General features: G+C 41.1%; 1 protein-coding gene across 2 annotated transcripts in view; it reads left to right on the top strand.

Annotated features, from left to right (window-relative positions):
* The first annotated feature begins 1492 nt into the window (after positions 1–1492).
* Positions 1493–19391, top strand: part of SLAIN2 (SLAIN motif family member 2) — a 35683-nt gene continuing 17784 nt past the window's right edge. For both annotated transcript variants that reach the window (XM_082758841.1, XM_082758840.1), the window contains exons 1-3: positions 1493–2104; positions 11042–11190; positions 17995–18159. In XM_082758841.1, coding sequence (XP_082614967.1) covers positions 1719–2104; positions 11042–11190; positions 17995–18159 — 700 coding nt within the window. In that variant the 5' untranslated portion in view covers positions 1493–1718. The remainder of the gene's footprint in view (positions 2105–11041; positions 11191–17994; positions 18160–19391) is intronic.

Below are 19391 nucleotides of genomic sequence, written 5' to 3'. Positions count from 1 at the left end.
CTTTGCAGTGTGTATCTTGTCAGGAGAAATAACTGCGAGTGCTGCTGGCAGCAAAGCAATGATGTCAGCAGGGGACAGAAACTTGGGGTAGGGAACCATGGGGACAGACAGATCACAAAAGGGACTGGGGAAAGACAGGAGGAAGACTGAAGGAGAGGACAGGCAGGATACCGGCAGCCCCCAGAGCGTTCCCAGAGCTGTGGCATTACATCCCATTGTGATGCCCTGTGATGACACAATCACAACAAAGAGCTGCAGTTTGACTCAGCACCCCCAGGAGCCCAGGGCTCTCTCTGGTCCTGGTTCTTCTCCACGCTGTCTGCCTCATTCCTCCAGCACAGCCCTTCTTCAGGCCTCACTCACTTTGTTCCCCTCCAGTCCCCAGCCACCAGCCCCATCCTGATCCCCATAGCTGCAGGACAGAGAGGACCAAACCCTCCTACTGCTTTTATAAAAGCATGATTAATGCAGGTGGCCAACATCTGATCTGAGGACAGTTAAAGAATGAGGAAGCTACACTGTACGATCATTGTATAAATACTGTGAGTTAAAATAAACTTCTTGATATAAGTTAAGACTGCTTTTACACACACCAACCATTGAACTGTCAGCAGTGTCACCAGAAGTGTCACAGGATCACCAGATGTCCTTAATATTAAAAATCTTGCTGCTTTTCTTGCCTTTTGGAGGACTGAAAGTTCTGTTAATAAAATTAACTGCGCTGAGAGAACATAGCTGGATTTCATTAAGGCACTTGGTACCAAGTGATACAGAGAATGAACTGGATTTACAAACTTGTTTATAGAGCAATCCCCAATTGGAGAGCTATTAATGGTTATTAACGTAGTATCGATGAGCGGAGTGATACCTAGCAGAGTCCCAAAGGCCTTGGGACTTACATGTTTCATGGGCCAAAACTGTTTTAATACTTTTATGCTTGTGACAATTGTGCAGACCTATAGTTTCTTCTGATAAAACGTTTGCTTTACCAGCAAATAATGAAAGCTGATTTCCCTGATAATAACTTTATAAACTGCTTTACTAACTTTATGAACTGCTTTATTAAAATACCCCAGCCAATAAGTACTTTGAAGCAGATAAACACCCCGTGACACTTGTTCAGGTGAAATAATGACATAAATACTATTTATGGATTAAAGGCCTGGATTCTGGAAGAGTCTGACTGTGACGGTGGATAACCACCTCAGCACAACTCTCACACAAGGGTGTGCAGAAAGAGGTGAGATTTAGTAAGTGGGGAGCGCTGCATAAGGCAGCAAAGAGACCTCATCCTGCTCTCCACACATCAGCCCGCTGCGTTTACGCCTCGCAGCCCACACCCCCAAATTTTCGGTGCACTAGGGCGAGGCCCCCCTCGCAGCGAGCAGCACGACCCCATCCTCCCACCCCAACCGCCGCACCCCAACTGAGGCGCTGCCCGTCTCCGCGCCCTGACGTCAGGCGGCGCGGAGGGAGGTGACAAGATGGCGGCGGCGGCGGCGGCGGCCGGACGCGCGCCCTCCGCCCTCTCCGCCGCCGCCCGCCGGCGCCGCTGAGGAGAAGGAGGAGGAAGAAGAGGGAGGAGGAGGAGGAGGAGGTGGCAGCGCCCGCCCCGCCCCGCCCCGCCGCCGCCCTCCTCCCCTCCCTCAGCCGCGGGCCGCCCGGCCATGTAGACGGGGCGGAGGAGCCCCCCCTCCCCCCCCAACCCCTCAGCCGCCATGGAGGACGCGGTGCCGGGCGTGAACGCGGACGCGGAGGTGCGGAAGCTGCAGGAGCTGGTGAAGAAGCTGGAGAAGCAGAACGAGCAGCTCCGCAGCCGCCACGCCGCCCTGCCCGCCGGCCCCGCCAGCCCCAAGCGGCCCCCGGCCGGCAGCGGGGCCTCGCCGGGCTCCCCCCTGCTCCTGGCCGCCGCCGCCGCCTGCTCCCCGCCGGCCGACGGCCGCTGCCTCAGCCCCGGCCCCGGCTCCGTCTCCAGGGCCGCGGGGCGGCGGCCGCCCCCCGAGGAGCCCGGCGGGGAAGGCGACGGCCTGCTGGACGACGCGGCGCTGCTGCGGCCCGACGAGCTGGAGCGCCTGGCCGGCTGCGAGGAGGACGAGACCGGCTGGTGAGGAGGCGGGGGGAGAAGCGGGGGGCTCCGTGCCGGGAGAAGGGCTCGGGGGCTGCGCATGGCGCTCCCCCTGCTCCTCCTCCTCCTCCTCTTCCCCGAGGCCCCGCAGCTTTTGTGTGAGGCCCCCGCAGCTTCTGCGGGCCACGGAGGCGGTGGGATGTGGTGGGGAGGGTTGGTGGGGGGGTGCTGAGAGAGCTGTGGAAGGGTTTTGGGGTAGCGCAGGGTGAGGCAGGGTGCTGCTGTGCTACTTCCTGCAACACATCAGGTAGGTTGGAAGCCAGGATTTCGTCTCGCTATAAAGGCAGCAAATGTCGCACTCCTTCATGCAAGCCAGCATGTTTCTGAGATGGTTTCCTTTATTGCTAGCTTTATAACACCACAGTTTACTTTAGGCAATCCCTCTTTCTTTTTTTACTGCACTGCTTACCCTGCTGCTCCAGCAGGAACACCAGCGGGTGTTTGCTCACCTTGTCCTTGTGACACTTTGATGAGTGAATGAAGGAGGTTTCCTTTCTCTTAGCGTCATGCTGTTCTCCAGCTGTCTTTCTGAAGTTTCCCATGACACCAGTTGAGGAGCAACATAAGAGCTCTGGGAGAAGCAGTGGGGAGGAGCACGGTGTCAACAGGGAAATGCAGGGCAAATGTGTACTGTGAGGAAAAGAGTAACAAAAGCAGTCCGACTTGGCTCAGAGACGGTTATGAAGTTCAGCTGCAAAGGTCTTTTTCTAGAACTAACATCCTGAGAAACAGATTTTTGTTAAAATAAAAAATCTTTTCAGAGTAATTAATGCTTATTAAAAACACTTAAATGATTTCATGCGTGGGCAGTGTTTCAGTTGCTCAGGGAGAATACAGTGTGTACATTTCCTCAGATAAGTTATTAAGTTGTTATCCTAACATCCAGCCTGATCCACTAGAGAAGCATGAGAGCATAAATTTATTCTGATCCAACACAAGCCTACTAAAATAAAACAAGGCATCATCTTCCAGATGACGAGTCTGTGCGGCATAGCTACTCTTATTTCCCAATTTATGCCTTGTAATCTACTGGTTTATAGCACGTTAGGGAAATAAAATATTCTGAATTTGTACAGTAAGTTTGGAACGCGATGGTAAAATTTGTGAGTGTCATGTTTTCTAGTGACAATAGCTGTTACTGTTTTTTATATTAATTCTAAATCGTGGGAACTATAACACATCGCTTCAGTGAAAGTTACTGTCACAAGAGCATACGGTGACAGTGATGACATAAATGCAGCATGGCTTTGTTTACGCAGCTCTGGACGCTCGTGGGCAGGCGGCAGAGTTCACTCAGCTTGCTGCTGTCAGGTGTTTGGCACTTAGGCTGCCTGTTATTGTGGCTTCAGTTGTGTTTCTATGCAAATTCCAGTCCTCAAAAGACAACAGAACTGAAGTGCATCTTGCTTCAAGTCTTCGTTCCTTTCCTAATATTATAGTGACTATAACACTAAACTTCAGTCTCAGATGTAGGACAGTGACTGAGAGATAAAAGAACTTGAAACAAGTAGTTTTAAACATTTACCTGTTGTAGCACATGTCAAGAAATATCAATATGTAATTAAAAAAAAAACTTTGTCCTTTCATGCTGTAATTTACTATGCACTTAATGACAGATGTGGTTTGGCTAGATTGAAACGTTGGCAGGTGAATTTTTTTTCCAAATTATTTTTTTAAGTGGAAATCAAACTCCTGCAATTTCTGAAGACTATTTAATTCAACAGTTGAGGCACTAAGTAGTCTTAAGACCTCGTTTTCTTATGAAGGTAGGATGTTTTTATCTTCACAGAATCATAGAATGGCTTGGGTTGGAAGGGACCTCAAAGATTATTTAGTTCCCATCTCCCCTGCCATAGGTGGGGACACCAATTTAAATAATCAAACCATATTTTTGTGCATTTAGTAAACAGAGATAATCGCTCTAAATGAAGCTGGAAATTTTCAGAGCACTAGTGGATCAGCCAAAAAGAAACAACTCTGCAAATAAGAGGGATGATGTAAGTGGGTTTCTCTGAAACTTTAGTAAAGATCATACTCTTAAGACCTTGCTTACGCAAGGTCACTCAACAAGTAGTTGAATCAACTGTGAAAAGAGTGAATGTATTCGGTTAAAATTAATCCTTGTGTGAACTCTTCATGGTTCAAATGGATTTGGATCACTCCTGCTTATCCCCAAATCCCATTTGAACTGTAGGATTATACCTCTGTAGAGGTACAATCCACTTACCAATTGAGGAAACCTCAGATGGAAACAAACTAAATTTAAATCGCAGCTTGAGCATTAAAAGTTGATTCATCTGTTGATTCGTCTGCATAGAGAAGCCTGGATTTGTCTTGGCTGCTGGTTTCAGAACGATGTTGCTGTGGGAGATAATAGATGAAGGAGGGTGCTGATTCTCTCGGCTTTGTGTAATGCAGGCATTTTTTAAGTCTGTGAAGTGGTCTGCAGCCTCATTGTGCCAGAAGAAAAACTTTTCTTCACTGCTCAAACTGTATCATTTTACATTTAACGCTCACACTAGATCAGTGCTTCTGGATCCTAGTTAAGGGGCTCAGACTTTATTCCTAATATGGTCCTGACGTTGCAAATAGCCCCGTGCACACATGCCCAGTGTACTGAACTTCACCTAGTCCCGCTGAGAGTTTGTTTTAGGCTTACTAATGGCTTTATCAAGAAGTTAACACTAATTTTGGCAATGCATTTGTATAAGTGTGCCTGTTTAGCTGTTCCCGAGCCAGTCTGGATTGATTTATTTTTTTCCAGATTTCAGCGTGATCAGGTCTTTCTGTAAACCGATTAAAAAGACAGGAGGGCAGGAAGGGGGACCAGAGCAGAGAAGTCTCAGAGAGGCAGGAGGCAGTGTGCAGCTGCCTGCCTGACGTGCTGGCGTGACAAGGCTGGGTGTGAGCATGTAGCGTGCTGGAGATGACTCGGTAACAGTACGCAGGGTGGCCTGCTGTGCTGCTTCTTAAAAGGGAGCTGTCTCCAGTTTATTGCAGGATAAGAGTGCACACGTGGACAATTACTGTAGCATAGGTAACGTACCGTGGATCCACGCTGTAACTGGCTTTGCAGTAACTTGTTGCACGGTCACTTCCAGAGAAACTTTCTTCAAAAAGAGAGAGCAAAACATATGGTGATTATACGGTGATTTTTTTTTCCCCCAAACTTGCATGCAGTGTGTGTATAGCAGAGTATAGAGCTGGCTGTGGATCTGCTTTACACACACTGCCCAGCAAAGTTTGGAGCAGTTGCATCCTCTTTAAATGATGCTGCTATAAAAGCCAGCCTGCACTGACCTGTGTCTTCATGTCACTTCAGTCCAAAGCCTCCCTGGTGGGGCAGCAGTAGCCGATGGCTACCTGACTTCATTTCTAGGCAGAAGGCTGGATGTTTAAAATTAAATTACTGGGATTTGTTCACATTAATATTTAAAATTCATATTTTCAGTGGTTTTGAAGGCCTCAGATTGGTTGGATAGCCTGTTTGAAATGGAAAGCAAGTGTTCTTACTGCTCCATGCACTGTCATTCAGCAGCTATTTCTGTAAAAGTGATACCTATTTTTAATAGTTTACACTTCTGTTCTAGTCATCATTCCAATTAGCTGGCTATGTTGCTGTTTTGAGAGAGGATAAAAATACGATTCTCATCTGTAATGATTCGTAGCGATCGTCTTTCATCTCCCTGCCTCATGTTTGGTGAGCACTGACTTTATTTTTGCCATGGTAAACTAGCAAAATGTTGGGTGTTTTAGGCTAGAGCTGCACCTGGGTGACATCCCGCTGCTGGAATTGCATTGCAGAATTTCCTGTTGGGCTGCTCAAATTGCATTGTGTTAATGTGGCTTGGGCCTCTTGGAAACTGAACGGGTTCGGATCAATTCCAGCCTGGTGATTTAAGTAAAAGAGCAAGCGATGCTTTTCATTTCCTGGCATACTAAGTATGAACCTGATTTGAAGTCTGTGGTGTTTTTTAACCAAATTCAGATCAAGGCTCCTCAAACTGGGAAGACAACGTGACAAGGAGCATGTGAGATGAGTAAGGATTGCAGAAATTATCTGCTAATTAAAGGTAACAACCGGTAACATCAAAGAGTAATGTCCTTGAGATAACCATTTCATTGTGAAATAGATGTTTGGGGACTGCTAAAAGAATCCCAAGGGAAGAACTTTTTTCCATTTCTGACTGTGTGGTATTTATGGCTTTTAAATACAGTTGATATTTGGATATCATGAAAGCTTTGGTACAGATTTCCTTTATTGTCTTAAAGATATTGCTAAAATGTAGCTCTTAATCATGTTTTGTTGGGGCATGGTCCACATTTCTGCCTTCTTAAAGGTGTTGGTAGAGCTCTTGAGCCTAGTAATTAAACAGGTTTATTTTGGAACATGTTTAACAGGACAGAAAACTTCTCAACTTCTTTCTCTGTAAGTAACAACAATACCATATTAGAGTATGCGTGCTCTAATAAATCCTTGTGAAAAGCTTCCCAAAGCCTGTACAGAGTTTGTGTGACCGTTCCAGGAAGGCTACATCATGGTGTTACAGGACTCTTCCAAGCTCCTGAAGGCCTCTTGTCCTTCTTCACAGTATCCCTCTCAGACAGTAACGTATTCCTTTGAGATGAGGAAATGAGCAAGGGCTATAATTTCCAGCAACTAACCGGTCTTTAATTGTTGTGGTAGTTTTGCTCCCAGGTGCACTTTGCGAGCCCTGAAACTTTCCACTTCTACTTGAAAATAATACCATGTAGTTAGAAGTGCAATTATAATAGGAGGATTTAATGAGACTTGTCCAATTAGAAAGTCCAGATTCTTTAACTCTCTACTGGTATCAAGGCTGTCAAAGCTTTTTTGTCGTATTCATCTCCTTGTTTTTGAGAGACATCCAGTACTTGACTGGGGTGCAGGAGGAGGCAAAAGGAAGTCTGTGGGCCAAGTATGTTCAGCGATGCTAATGAGTATTTTTAATAACTAGAGAGTCTCTTCAGTTTTTTACCTGTAGCTGTTTATTCAAAATTCACCTTAAAATTTATCTCAAAGTGCTCCAAATAGTATCTCCAAGAATTTCAGATTCATCTAAAAGTTTAGGTCAATATTGTGTCTAAAATTGTATTTCTAAGGCTGTCCTATATTCCCATCTGTTGCTTTATTTACTTTTAGTAGCTTTGCCTCATGTTTTTTTCCCCTCTCTTCTAGGGGAGTGTCTTGCTGATCTGTCCTTTAAATATCTATTTTTTCCCTTGTGTCTTCTCTTCAGGTTGCTTTCTTCATCCCACTTTTGTCTGTGATGTGTTTTGTCCACTGATGTTTCCTTGTCTCTATCGTATGTGACTGTTTTTGCTTAAAGCTAATGTGACTAAAATAAACAAGCTTTAACTCCAGGTCCTTCAATTTGCCATCTTCCACCTAAATTGATCTGCAGTTTGATATTCATCTGCATGTTTTTCTCCTGCACTCGAGCAGCAGAAGGGTTTTGGTTCAGAAAGATTCCTTTCTTCCTGGTTAGAAGCCTGGCTTCTGACTTCATGCCTGTGGCAACCAACTGCTTATATTGTAACGCAGTGTGATGGGAGGTGCTCATCAGGTGAGGTAATGATTATGGAACTATTCTGTTCCTCTCTCCGTGTCCTGTCCTCTTTCTTCAGAGCTTCTTCCAGCTCAGCTGTGTCCCAGTGCAGCGTGCTGTGGCTTGCCATGCTGGCATTATCATATGAGCGTGTAGTGAAAGCTGTCTTTCTGCAACAGCTTTTCCCATTTTGTGCTGTGTCTTCTTAGGACTAATCCGTAGAGCCCCTGACTGCTTTAAATTTCAGATTGGTGCAGCTGTGACACAGTGCCTAGTGTGACAGCTGAAGGAAGGAAATGGCACTGTGTTCAGCAGAGTCATAGTGCCTGGGCTTCTTAACGCCCTTTCAAATCAGGTGAAAGCCCCTGAGCTTCTCTCTGTACTGCTTTCTTTTACTTCATCTTGTGGCGCTAAACTCTGGTTGTGTCCCTACTCTCTTGTGGATCAATCACAGTGCAATTTTTCTGGTGTGCTAGCATTTGAAGTGTGGGTGGTAACCGTAAGCTGTCAGCTTCCTCAATGGCTTTCCATTTCCTGTTTTTAGAAAGTGATTTAGTGGTGTTTAAAAATGTATGAAGCCAGTGGGGATCTTCAGCCTTAGAGTTGCGTGCTGCCGATCAGCTGCTGATCAGCTGTTACGGTGCCGTTGAATTCCTGAGCAGGTACAAATGGGAATGAGTCTTTTCTGGGAAGCTCTTCTGCTGGAGAGGGCCTGCAGCCTTTGAGTCAAACAGTGGTTTGACAAAGATGATCACTTAGCATGTAGAAATGACCTCATAAAGCTTATTTTAATTCTGTAGTATCCTTTCTGTTCTTTTTTCCTTTCTGCTATTGGGAACAGAGAAGTAGAAGCGTGACTCCAGGCCTTCGCCTTGCCCTTGATCTTAATTTTCTTGATTAAAATTAGGCAAAGTGAATAGAACTGTGTCAGTTTCAAAACTTAATATTAGCTGTTCTTTCTCAGATGCAGAATAAAGATCACTGCTTCATAATAATGAGAATTGATAACTGCACAATGTAAAAGAAACTGTCTTGAAAGAGTCATTGTGTTACTGCATTGATGCACATGTGCTTATCATGAGGTAGTGGAGTAGCATGAAATATTCTCAAGTTCTGCCTTTCTTGATACGTAGGGTGAAACAAAAACGTTCAAAGGCAAAGCAACTGGCTGGAAGGAGGTGGGAGAGTCTGCAGTATGTGTTTGGTCTGAAGGGGAGTGGGAAAGTAGGAGCTGATCTGTGTGAGCCTGAATTGTTTCAGTAGATAAACTGCTTGTGAAACAAATGCAACAGCTGCAAATTGCAGAAAATAATGCAGTGGAGCTTAAAATATCAGGTGCCATTTTGTTCAGTCTTACAGATTCAAGATACCCGTGGTGTGCATCTTTAAAAAGGGGATATGTATTTTAATTTATTGCCTGTTGCACAGGGTGTTACTGTAAACACTTCAAATGTGCATGGAACTTCTCAAACACAGCTCAGCATGCCAGCGATCCTGGGAGCTGGGAGCCCTCTCCGCACAGCACAAGAGTTGGCGTTGTTGCCTTTGACGCTTCTCAGTACTGTGTAACCCTACCTTAGGACAGACAAGAGTGCAGGAAAGACAGTGAAAGTACATTCAAAGTGTTAGAGAGCTAGTAAGTGTTAAACATTGTCTTTAACTCTATGTAGATAACTGCATAAAGTACGGCAATTTGTGTAATTGTTGCCATTGAACTGCGAAAACCAAGAAGTTCCTGTCCTTTCCAGGGATATTCAACAATATAAATATGTGCTGGGCTCTTAGCTTTTCTTGGAGGCAGAGTGCTTACAAGGATCCCTACAAAATCAGTGGTACCTTCCACCCAATGTCATGCAGGGCGTTAAGCTGTATTTGTTTTTTGTTTGCATTGTTGCAAGCTGCTTTGGTTTTATGTGAAAACCTGATCAGTAGTCATAATCCTCTGTCCTGCATTTGCAGGTGTAGCCTTTTAGTTTTGGTGTTTGGGGGAAGAATGTATTAGAGTATGCTCTGGACAAAGTGAGCAGTGTTTTGGGTAAGGTGTTCTTGGTGATATTTAAATATGCTTTTTGGGAAGCTTTTGTAAGAAGCAACCTTAATAGCAGGAATTAAAAATAAAATTCTTCTAAGCTGTTTATAAAAACAAACCAAGAACTACAGAAGAAGGATCAGTTAATAATCTCTTAATAGACCAGGGGAGAATAACTTCTGTGTTGCTGATGTTGGCATCAAGGGAACAGGCAGTTCTGCAGTTCTGTGTAGAAGCATGCTGCCCGGGCTGTCAAATGCTCCTAAGCCACAGTGTGAAGCCTACAACCATATTCACCTGGGACATGAAGTCTGTCATTGGATACTCCTAGAAGAAACAGTCGTTTAACCATTTCTGCACATGCAAAAGCTCCAGGTAGAGCTGCAGATCGTGCATGTCACTGTTGTCTGTTGCTGAAGCAAATATCCAAGTTTGCTTTTGTTCTAAAGATAAGGCATAAATATCCCCCTTGTGAGCATCTGATTGGATTTGACTTTGCCTTTAAACTGTTTGTTGAGGGCGGGTGAGTTCCCAGCTACATTTTTAGAGCCTTTCAAATGGAATATTTATTTCTTCCATCGTAGAATGCTGAAGTTAAAATAGATGAATGGGGCTGCTGATGGGCAAAGGCCTCAGCATATCCTCCAGAACAATATGGTCTCATTGTTTCCCTTTACTCTCCTACATGCATTATCTGTTGTCCCTTGTTTTTAATGCTTGACTGTCCACCCCTTAGGACAAAGATAGTCTCTTTGTTCTGTGTTCAAATGAAAATTAAAGGATCAGGTGCTAGGGTACAAGTTATAAGTAGAAAGAAAATGCATATCATTCAAGGATTCTGAAATATGAGATTGTGTTCTGTGTACTTCAGTGCTGTTGCTTGGCTATTAAGGTGCTTATCACTTGCCAACATCTTTGCATTTAGGAAAACTACAGTTGTGTATTGGGTAGTGCTTTATTTCCTTCTTTAAAGTGAACGTTACTTAAATCAATAAGATCAGTCCTCAGCTGTGCATTTATGACAGTGAAATTGTCCATATACCTGGGTTTGAAAAGATGTTTGTTTCTGGCATATCAATCAGTTTATTACAGAGTAGCAATGTAGGCATCAGCTGTTGATAGAAGTCTTTGGATAGCCTTGTGTTTTCAGTATTATCGTGTATCCAAAATCATTAATTTAAAACTAAAGCTTGTGCTTTCATTGTATTTTGGGATTGTACTGTAGGTAGTACAAGAATAGAAATAGCATACTATGTGGTATTTTCTTACATGCCTTTTTATGCCCATTTTGTCTTCATAACTTTTTCTTCTTTTCAGGCTATATACGTCCCCAAAGAAGAGACTGACTCCAGTGCAAAAATCTGTTAGTCCATTAGTTTGGTGCAGGCAAGTGTTGGATTACCCAAGTCCTGACATTGAAAGTGCTAAAAAGTCACTGATCCACAGACTGGAACAGACGATGTCAGGTGAGTTCCTTCATACTAACACCACTGGGTTGTGCAGATTTGCTCTGAAGAGAGATTAGAGGGATCAGAATTAGCCAATAGTAGCTGTGAGGGAAGAGGATGAGATGCAGCAGTTAATTCTGTCTAAAGTTGTCGTGGTCTGCAAACAGTAATCCATTCTCATAATTTTCTGCACTGACTAAAAGGAAGCATTAGCCAGGAATCAGGATTTCAGAGTTACGTCACCTGTGTAGTAAAAGTGTGTTTCTTTCTGAAAACTTTTGGCCAATGTCTTTACCTTGGAGATCTTCCTTTAAAGTAGAAGGCTGTATTAAACTAGCATAATTGTTGGGTGATGTCACTATGTTACCACAGAGATCAGTTTCTTGCTAGATGAGCTACATTATTCCATCTAAGAAAATTAAGGCTTAATTTCTTGAATACTTTGGGGGAGGTAATACTGATTCATTTTCTTCCCATCCCAAGTAATTTAAGATGATGTCACCATTAGATTAAGAACTCCACAGAGTTTGATTCTTTCCTGACACAACATAGTTGATAAGAGTCTGGGGAAGGACTGATTGCCTGGCCCTTGAGGAAGAAAGCCTACCATCTTCATCCTTTCATTCTCAGCTTTTCTAATGTCAAATTAGCAGCCAAAAGCTGAAGGTCCGATTAGGATTTTCTGTTCATCTGATTTCTTTGTTAATTTTCTTGATAACTTACCAGCAATGCTTTCCCCAGTGAATGTTCTACATTTGTTTTAACCTCTCGGTCTTTTCCAAAAATTACTTTATTTTAGCTTTTGTTTGAGCCTATTTTTACTGGAGAAAAGAAAAAAAGTTATGCCGAGATAATCCTTTCTCTCTTACTATGAATATCTATTCTTGCCCCAAATATCCATCTTTTTTTGGTGTTATGTGACTTTTTTTATAATTGTTATCTGCAGGAATTAACAGAATGATTGGCCTTGAGCTAAGAATATTTGAAAGTTTAGTTCCACAAGTGTTCCCAACCACTCTTCATATACATAAACTTTGCTGAGTTTGACTGTAACTTTTCTCCCCTCTTTGGATTCTTCTCTGGAGCAATTCAGTCTTAATTCTGATTTGTATTAAGATTGTTCTTAATAAAACTTGAAAACATTGCTGGTAGATAACGTGACAAATCCAGTTCTCATTTTTATAAAACTATTGAGTAAAATGGTGAAAGTGCCTTCAGTATGAGTCACCTTTTTTCTTTCCCTATTTCTTGTGCTTTGTGTAAGCAGCCATGACAAATGTCCATTAAAAGTTTTCCTGAACAGCTACCAGGCTTCCTACAGGTATAGACTGAAATTCTAAACAATGAAAAGTGCCAGGTCACAGAGATTTATGAAAAATGATGCAAATTTGGGAGCCTGAAGAAATTGTGGTATGACTTAACTAAGTACTTAGGACTGTATAGTAGTTAGGATAAGCATGAATAATTTTGTCCTTTTTTCTGAGTAGAAATATTTTCTGAGTAGAAATATTCCCTAAGTAACCACAAATTCTGTAACCCCTAGAATATCTTTAAAAGTTCAGTTATGGTAGAAGCAGAGTGGCAAGACACTTCCATATGAAATGCACAAATTTAAAAGTTTGGTCATTCAAACTGAGTCTAGGCAACTTCACCTCTGTTTTTTTCCATAGCCCTGAGAATCTGCTTCTGGCTGGGACATTTGCAAGAATACATCAGATGGCCGATAGTACTAATTAGGGGAAAACGTTACTGGTAGAAGAGAGGGGCTGTAATACTGCTAGTTGGAGAAGTTTGCATGGAAAAGTGAAACAGAAAATGAAATTGTTCTTCAGAACAACCTTGCTACTTGCAGTAATAGGGTAGCAGGAAGCTCCACTGGAAAAGACAAGTGGTGCCTCTTGTAAGTGTGATTCTACACCAGAATATTCTGGGTTTTCTCTTTTACATCACATTTGTCTCTTGTGGACCCCTGTCACTTAACTGAAACAGTAGCTAGTAACAGGTTAAGAAATTTCAGTTCCAGTTTCCATTGGTAAGGCTTTTCATACTGCTGTTACTTTCTCTCCTGATTACTTGTAGATGTTTCTTTTGCCTTGATGATTTTAGCTTTGTCAGCTCCTATTATATCTTTCTAATGTAATCTTTTTTGCTGTTTCTCAGTCTGAAATGTGCTCTTGTATTCCAGTTTTTCTTCTTTCTTATAATCTTTTTCCATTTTGTGGTGATAAAGAAGGGAACAGGAGCTTTCAGCTCCGTGCTCCTGTGAGCAAACAGTTACTGAGAACTCAAGATGCACAATGCCTTTTTGCTGCTGAGTTCAAGTTTATAGTTGCAGAGAGTCCTGACTGGTGTTGGAAGGGTGTCCAGATTAGAGTGAACCTTAAGGCATATTCTGGTGCAAAGACTTCTCGTAGCTATGCCTCAAGCCCCTGGTCAAAAGTGCAGGAGGGCGTTTCATGTTGGCTGGAAACCAGCATTTCCACCACATGGTGATCTAAAATGGTGTTGGGTTTTACAAGTAAAGCACAAGAAAAAAGCAACTGCAGGAGCACAGAAACACTATACCCAGGAGGGAGAACTTTTGGAAGAGATGCCACAAGACACAATTGTATAAAACTAGAAAAGAGTAACTTTGGCCATGTTGCAATTTTTACTGAGGCAGAAGTAATTTATTTAAACATTTGAAATCAAATGCATAATCACTATGGCCTGTAGTGGCTGTGTATAAAAACGTAAATGTTTTCTGTGCTGAGTTTGATTTTTTTATATATATATTTTTTTTTATTTAAGCACTGAGCTTGTTCAAAACCAACTATTATTTACCTAAACTTGGTCTCAGTGATGGAATTCCCTAATGATTGTTTTGAATTACCACAGTGACTACTAGAATAAATTTGTCACTTAATCATAACAAACACGTTTCAGATCTCTATCATTTGGAGAAGTTGGTCTTGATTCATAAAGTAGGTCTTCTGAACTACCTAGGCATCAGTTTTCTGCACACAAATTTTTCTATTCCTCTATTTCAGAGCAATAAAGAGATTCAAGACCAGTTCAACCAGCTGTTGACTAAAATAAACTAGGTGCTGCGTGCTGTTTGTGAATGTTACGAAAGAAAATATACATTAATGTAAAAATGCTGATCGTTAACCCTGTCTGCTGGTGTTTTGAAAGCTAATGTGTAATATTTTCTAACGTAATATTTCATTTAATATAAAATCACTTTCACGTTAAAATTGATCTTACTAATGTTGTCTGACAATCCTGAGAAAGACCATATTTTGAGCTGTAAAACTACTGCCTTCCTAAATTAGAGAAATCCATGTTGGAATTCTGTACCAGAAAAATGGTTTGGATAGAGCTTTTATTCCTGGGTAAGAACACAGTGCTGAGGGAGGTAGTTCGTACTTGCCTAGCATGAAAAATGCTGTGCCACAAAAATTTCATCGTGTACCAGGGAGTACTTTTCTATATGTAATGGAAGAATGCTTTCTTTCATCGGAAGAAATCTGCATGTGATAAATATTTTGTGTCATTGTAAATATGTATAAAGAGACTGTTTTAAAGGTTATGCAGTACTACAATTGTTTCCAAATTTAATATTCTGAAATACTTGTCTGCTGAGTAAATACAAAATAAAGAACTATTCATATTTATATTTTAAGTTTTTTTAACCAACTTTTTCAACAAGAGATGAAAAATTATTCTTTATGGTGTGAGAGCAAAGTTTCAATTGGAATAGGTACTTTGGGGTTCCTACATGAATGCTAAAAGCACTTGCTGTCAAAGGAGTTCTCATCAGAGTCAAACAGAATGCAGCCTGCTTGTAATTACCTGCTCTGTTAATTGAGCTTTGTAATAAAACCAGGTTTCCCTTCTGATATTCTCAAAATAAACAGGAGGGACCTTAAGAATGTTGGCTAAAATTCATTGGATTCCCTAATTGATGAAATTTGTACGTATCCTGTAAGACTTAGAGTGAAAGATCTAAAAAGTGGAATATAAAACTTCCATCTGTCGTTGTGCACTCTAAAATAATACTAATATTTACTGATTTAGACACCAGAGAGGCTCTTTATAGAAGGTGCAATTTAAGGAATCTGCTATAAAATCAACTTAAACTTCTGCTCTTTCTGCCTGTGCTGCGTTCTGCTATCCATGGCTTGTATTGACCAGCTGAGGAGGTGGTGACCACGCAAAGACTGGAGCAGGAGGAGGAGCTGAAGCAGGCTTTGCTGCTGAAGTCAGTGTTTCATGCAACTGTAGTCTATTTAGCTTTTTATAATGTCCAAATAAATAAAGGTCTTACACCAAATAAAAATTTTTAATAAATAAATGTCAAGTTGTCTGACATAGCAGAATGGAATACATATTTTTTTTTTTAAATATGCTACTCTCAGTAGCCTAGCTGTTACTGCACTAGTTGATACCCTTTTTTAGTTACAGAAATGTCACACTTTTCTTTGCAAGGGCTCAGTTTCTGCTTTTTTTTTTTTTTTTCCCCTAAAACCTGCCTGAGTGTATTGCCACGCATCTGCGAAGCCTCTTGTCATGTTATAGTATATATGCGTAGTTTCAAAATTCTTATGTCTTGAAGCTTAGGTTCTATCAGCTAGGTGAGCTACAATTAATCTAATCTAGATTTATACATCATAAAGTTTTGATCTCTAGCTTTCAGTTCAGTATTTTGCGACGTACTTGCTTCTTTGTTCAAGTACAATTCAGTTATCAGCTTGAAATAAAATACTTTCAGCACTGAAGAAACGGACTTTACCAAAACTGACCAAATTTCCTTTGGTTCCCACTTCCCCCCCTGAAGTTCTATTTTCTTTCATGTTAAAATAAAAACTAGATTTCTGAGCAAAACACTCATTTAAGTAGCTATCCAAATCGTACACTGTAACTGGGCGACTATGGAAACAGAGATACCATAGTGGAATTTTTTGCAAGTAGTTAAAATTCATCTAAAAATACTTCAGCATTGATATTTAAGATCAGTAGTAGAGGAAAGTATTCCATTTTGACTCTTATATTGCATATAGTGTTTATGTCCGTGGGTAGAAAAATCCCAGAGCATTGAAACTGGATTAGAAGTGGATAGAAGGGAATAATCCTACAGTCCATTTGAAAGAGCTATTAAGTACTCTATTTTGATAAGAGATTTTTGAAGTTTACCACACCAGATGCAAAACTGTCAAAAATGTGATTATGACTTCTGCCTAAACAAATGTCATATTGGTAGCCAACTTTTTGGCACACTTTTAAGTACTTCATTTGGCTGAAGTGTTAAAGAGTCGATTTAAAAAAAAAAAAAAAGATAGAAAGTGGATCTTATAAGAAGCATTAGCGTGGATTGTTGCATTTGAAGCAGTGACCATTTGGTCTAACCTGGTAAAGACCTGGCAGCGTAGACGCTTATGTAATCCTCCTGTACTTGAAAAATACTGTCTGAACTGAACAAGTGATTAATTCCTTTAGTTACATTCTTCAATAAAGTGAAAAATAGTAGACAAGAATAACCACCATGTGGCTTGTGTTGTCCTGGTGACTTCCAGAAAAACCTTTTTAAGTGGTAGATTCAAATAGCGCTTACAGATCTTACTGTAACACAAATTTGACCATGTTTTCTGTTTCTGAGTGCCCAGCAGGTTCATGGTATCCAGAGATGCAGACGCATTTGCTATGCTTAACCTTTTTTTTTTTTTTTTTTTATTCTTTTAGTATGTGCTTTGGGGAAGTTCAAAGGTGGTATTGCTGGTTCTCTGGTGCCAGTCTCGGGGTTGCTGTTGAAATACTGTGTGGTCTGGACAGGTCTCTGAATTGTGGAGAACTAGACATAAACTAGCTGCATTCCCATGTAGTTTATGTACAACTTAATTGTTCTTTCACCCTAAAAGACCACTGTAGGAGATAGTCTTTGAATGCTGGCTGGTTTAGTTTTGTCTGTGTATATTAATACTCTCCCAGAGATAAGCTACAGTTCTTGGACAAAGGCTGGGATGAAGCCTAGGGAGAATGAGAACAAGGTTTTTTGGGGTTGATTGAAATTTTAAAACAGGAAAAATCAAAGGTAACTGCCTCAGAAGTTTTATTTTATTATTTGGCTTTATATGTGGAAGTCGTATTCGGATTTCATCTAGATGACTGCAGTGATGCAGTAGGCTCCTTAGCAGTAGCCAAGAGCAGTCTTTCTCTGTCAGTATTTTTATAAGCTAAGGGCTTTGTTTCTTCAGTAGGCACTTGCTGTCCTCGTCACATCATTTTTGTCATTTTCCAAGGTAGGCTGGTACACAGGGTTGCATCAAATACTCATTCAGATTGTAATCAAGGCAGCTGTATTTCATATACTCTTATATCCAGGGATGCATTTTCTTTATCACTAAATGCAAAGTGGATGTTTTTTGTAGCCCTTGATACTTGATGGTGTGCTCTGGTTTGCATGTAATTGCATAGGCTGTACACTGAGATAGCTTAGCTACTGCTGTCTTTTGAGTCACTTCTCTATTCCTTCCCTTGGCTGAGCATGTTGAACAGAAGAGAGCAGGTATAACAATTCTAGATTTGGTTTCTACTAGGAAAGTATTTGAAAAGACAATTAAATAAATTACAATAATAATAAAAAAAAAAGACAATAAAAAAGAAAAGGCAATACAGTTGTACCTAGGAGACTCAGAAATCAGTTGGAAAAACTCCCTGATGACAGAAGTGCTCTTCTTGTATTGTATAGCAATTAAATCATGCTGAAGGTATCATGTAGCATTATACTATGTTTTTTGACGGTTCCCTTCTTATAATTTGTCACTTTCTTCCTCTTTTATACAGCTTTGAAGAGACAGAATTTGTACAGTAGCCCTTTCAGTGCGGTCAGTTACGCCAGCTCCTATAGTCCAAATACTAGTAGCCCCTACAGCAGTGGTTTCAACTCTCCCTCCTCAACACCAGTGAAATCTGCTTTAGTAAAACAGTTCATACCTCCTGGTACCTCAGGTAAGTGTATGTGTCTGTGCAGAGGGGAGGTCCCTTCCTTTCAAAAATAAGCACTCAAATACATCATATTTGCACAGAACCTTTGGAAGACACTAAAAATCTGTCGGTTTTCTGTGGGAAGTTTGCATCATACAGTATTTAAACATTTTAGGAAAGGCATTTTTGCCGACTTTTTGGTGTGAGATATGTTTAAAATGTTTGGATGCATATTAGTGGTAGACCAAAACTCTTGCTGTTGCTTCTGTGGAGTCCCAGCACACTTCTGAGGAGCTTCTAGAATTGGCCCTGCAGTTGACAGGAATATAAGTTGCATAGTACATGTTTAAATGTTATATGTTTGTGGTTGTAGTCTCTGCAATTACAGTATTACTTATTCACTGAAATATTTGGTATGCCAGGTATCCATCAGTACCTCTGAGATGTGAACAATGTAATCTAAGAAAGAAGCATGTATTTCAGTTAAAGTCATTCCTTGAAGCTTCACAGGCATCACGATAAAGAGTAACTTCTGGCAACATTTTTTACTTTATTCTGCACTATGGGCTCTTTCCTTGCAGTAGAAAAATCGATGCCTGGAACATCTCTCTACGGTGAAGTCAGAACATCGGCTTATATTTACTTTAAGTCACGTTAGTTTGCAGGGAAAACGAAAAAAGGTTACATTAACAGTCGAACTACCCGTAGTTGGCTGTGGACTTAAAAAGAGAAGCCTGCCCTACAATACACTCAGCAGCGTCATTACCCAAGTTTTACTTAAATCTGTGTAGCTCTGGTCTGCATTTTGTGCTGTGTTTGCCTTGAGGACAGAGAGAGAATGTAACTGGAAATGGGCTGTCAGTCAGAAGGCAGCAAATGGGAAAGAGTTTTTCATGTATGTTACAGTTTAGCAAAGGTGTGTGCTTATAACAAGTAGTATTTTTGGATAAGCTATATTTTAAGCATTCAAAACAATCAATATTCATTGGGTCAGCAATTCCTCGCTGTACAAGAAAGATATACAAATAATCAAACTTATGTCTAATACTGTAGTTTGCAGAGGCAAGACTTAAAGCATAAATGAAACAGGTATGCAGTTGCTCTTTCTGCAAAAGCTGTTTAAACTCCACAGCAGTTAAAAAACTTGGTACAGATGGACCAGATTATATGTCATTAATTTCTTCTGTCATTGTTACAACGATTTTATATTAAGTTACTCATTCTGTTTGTGTAAATCATATTTTCAGCCTAGATTT

Source organism: Aythya marila (assembly GCF_965140915.1).
Source record: "Aythya marila genome assembly, chromosome: 4".
Taxonomy (NCBI): domain Eukaryota; kingdom Metazoa; phylum Chordata; class Aves; order Anseriformes; family Anatidae; genus Aythya; species Aythya marila.
Note: the sequence above shows the minus strand (reverse complement) of the source record. Positions and strands in the feature narration are given on the sequence as shown.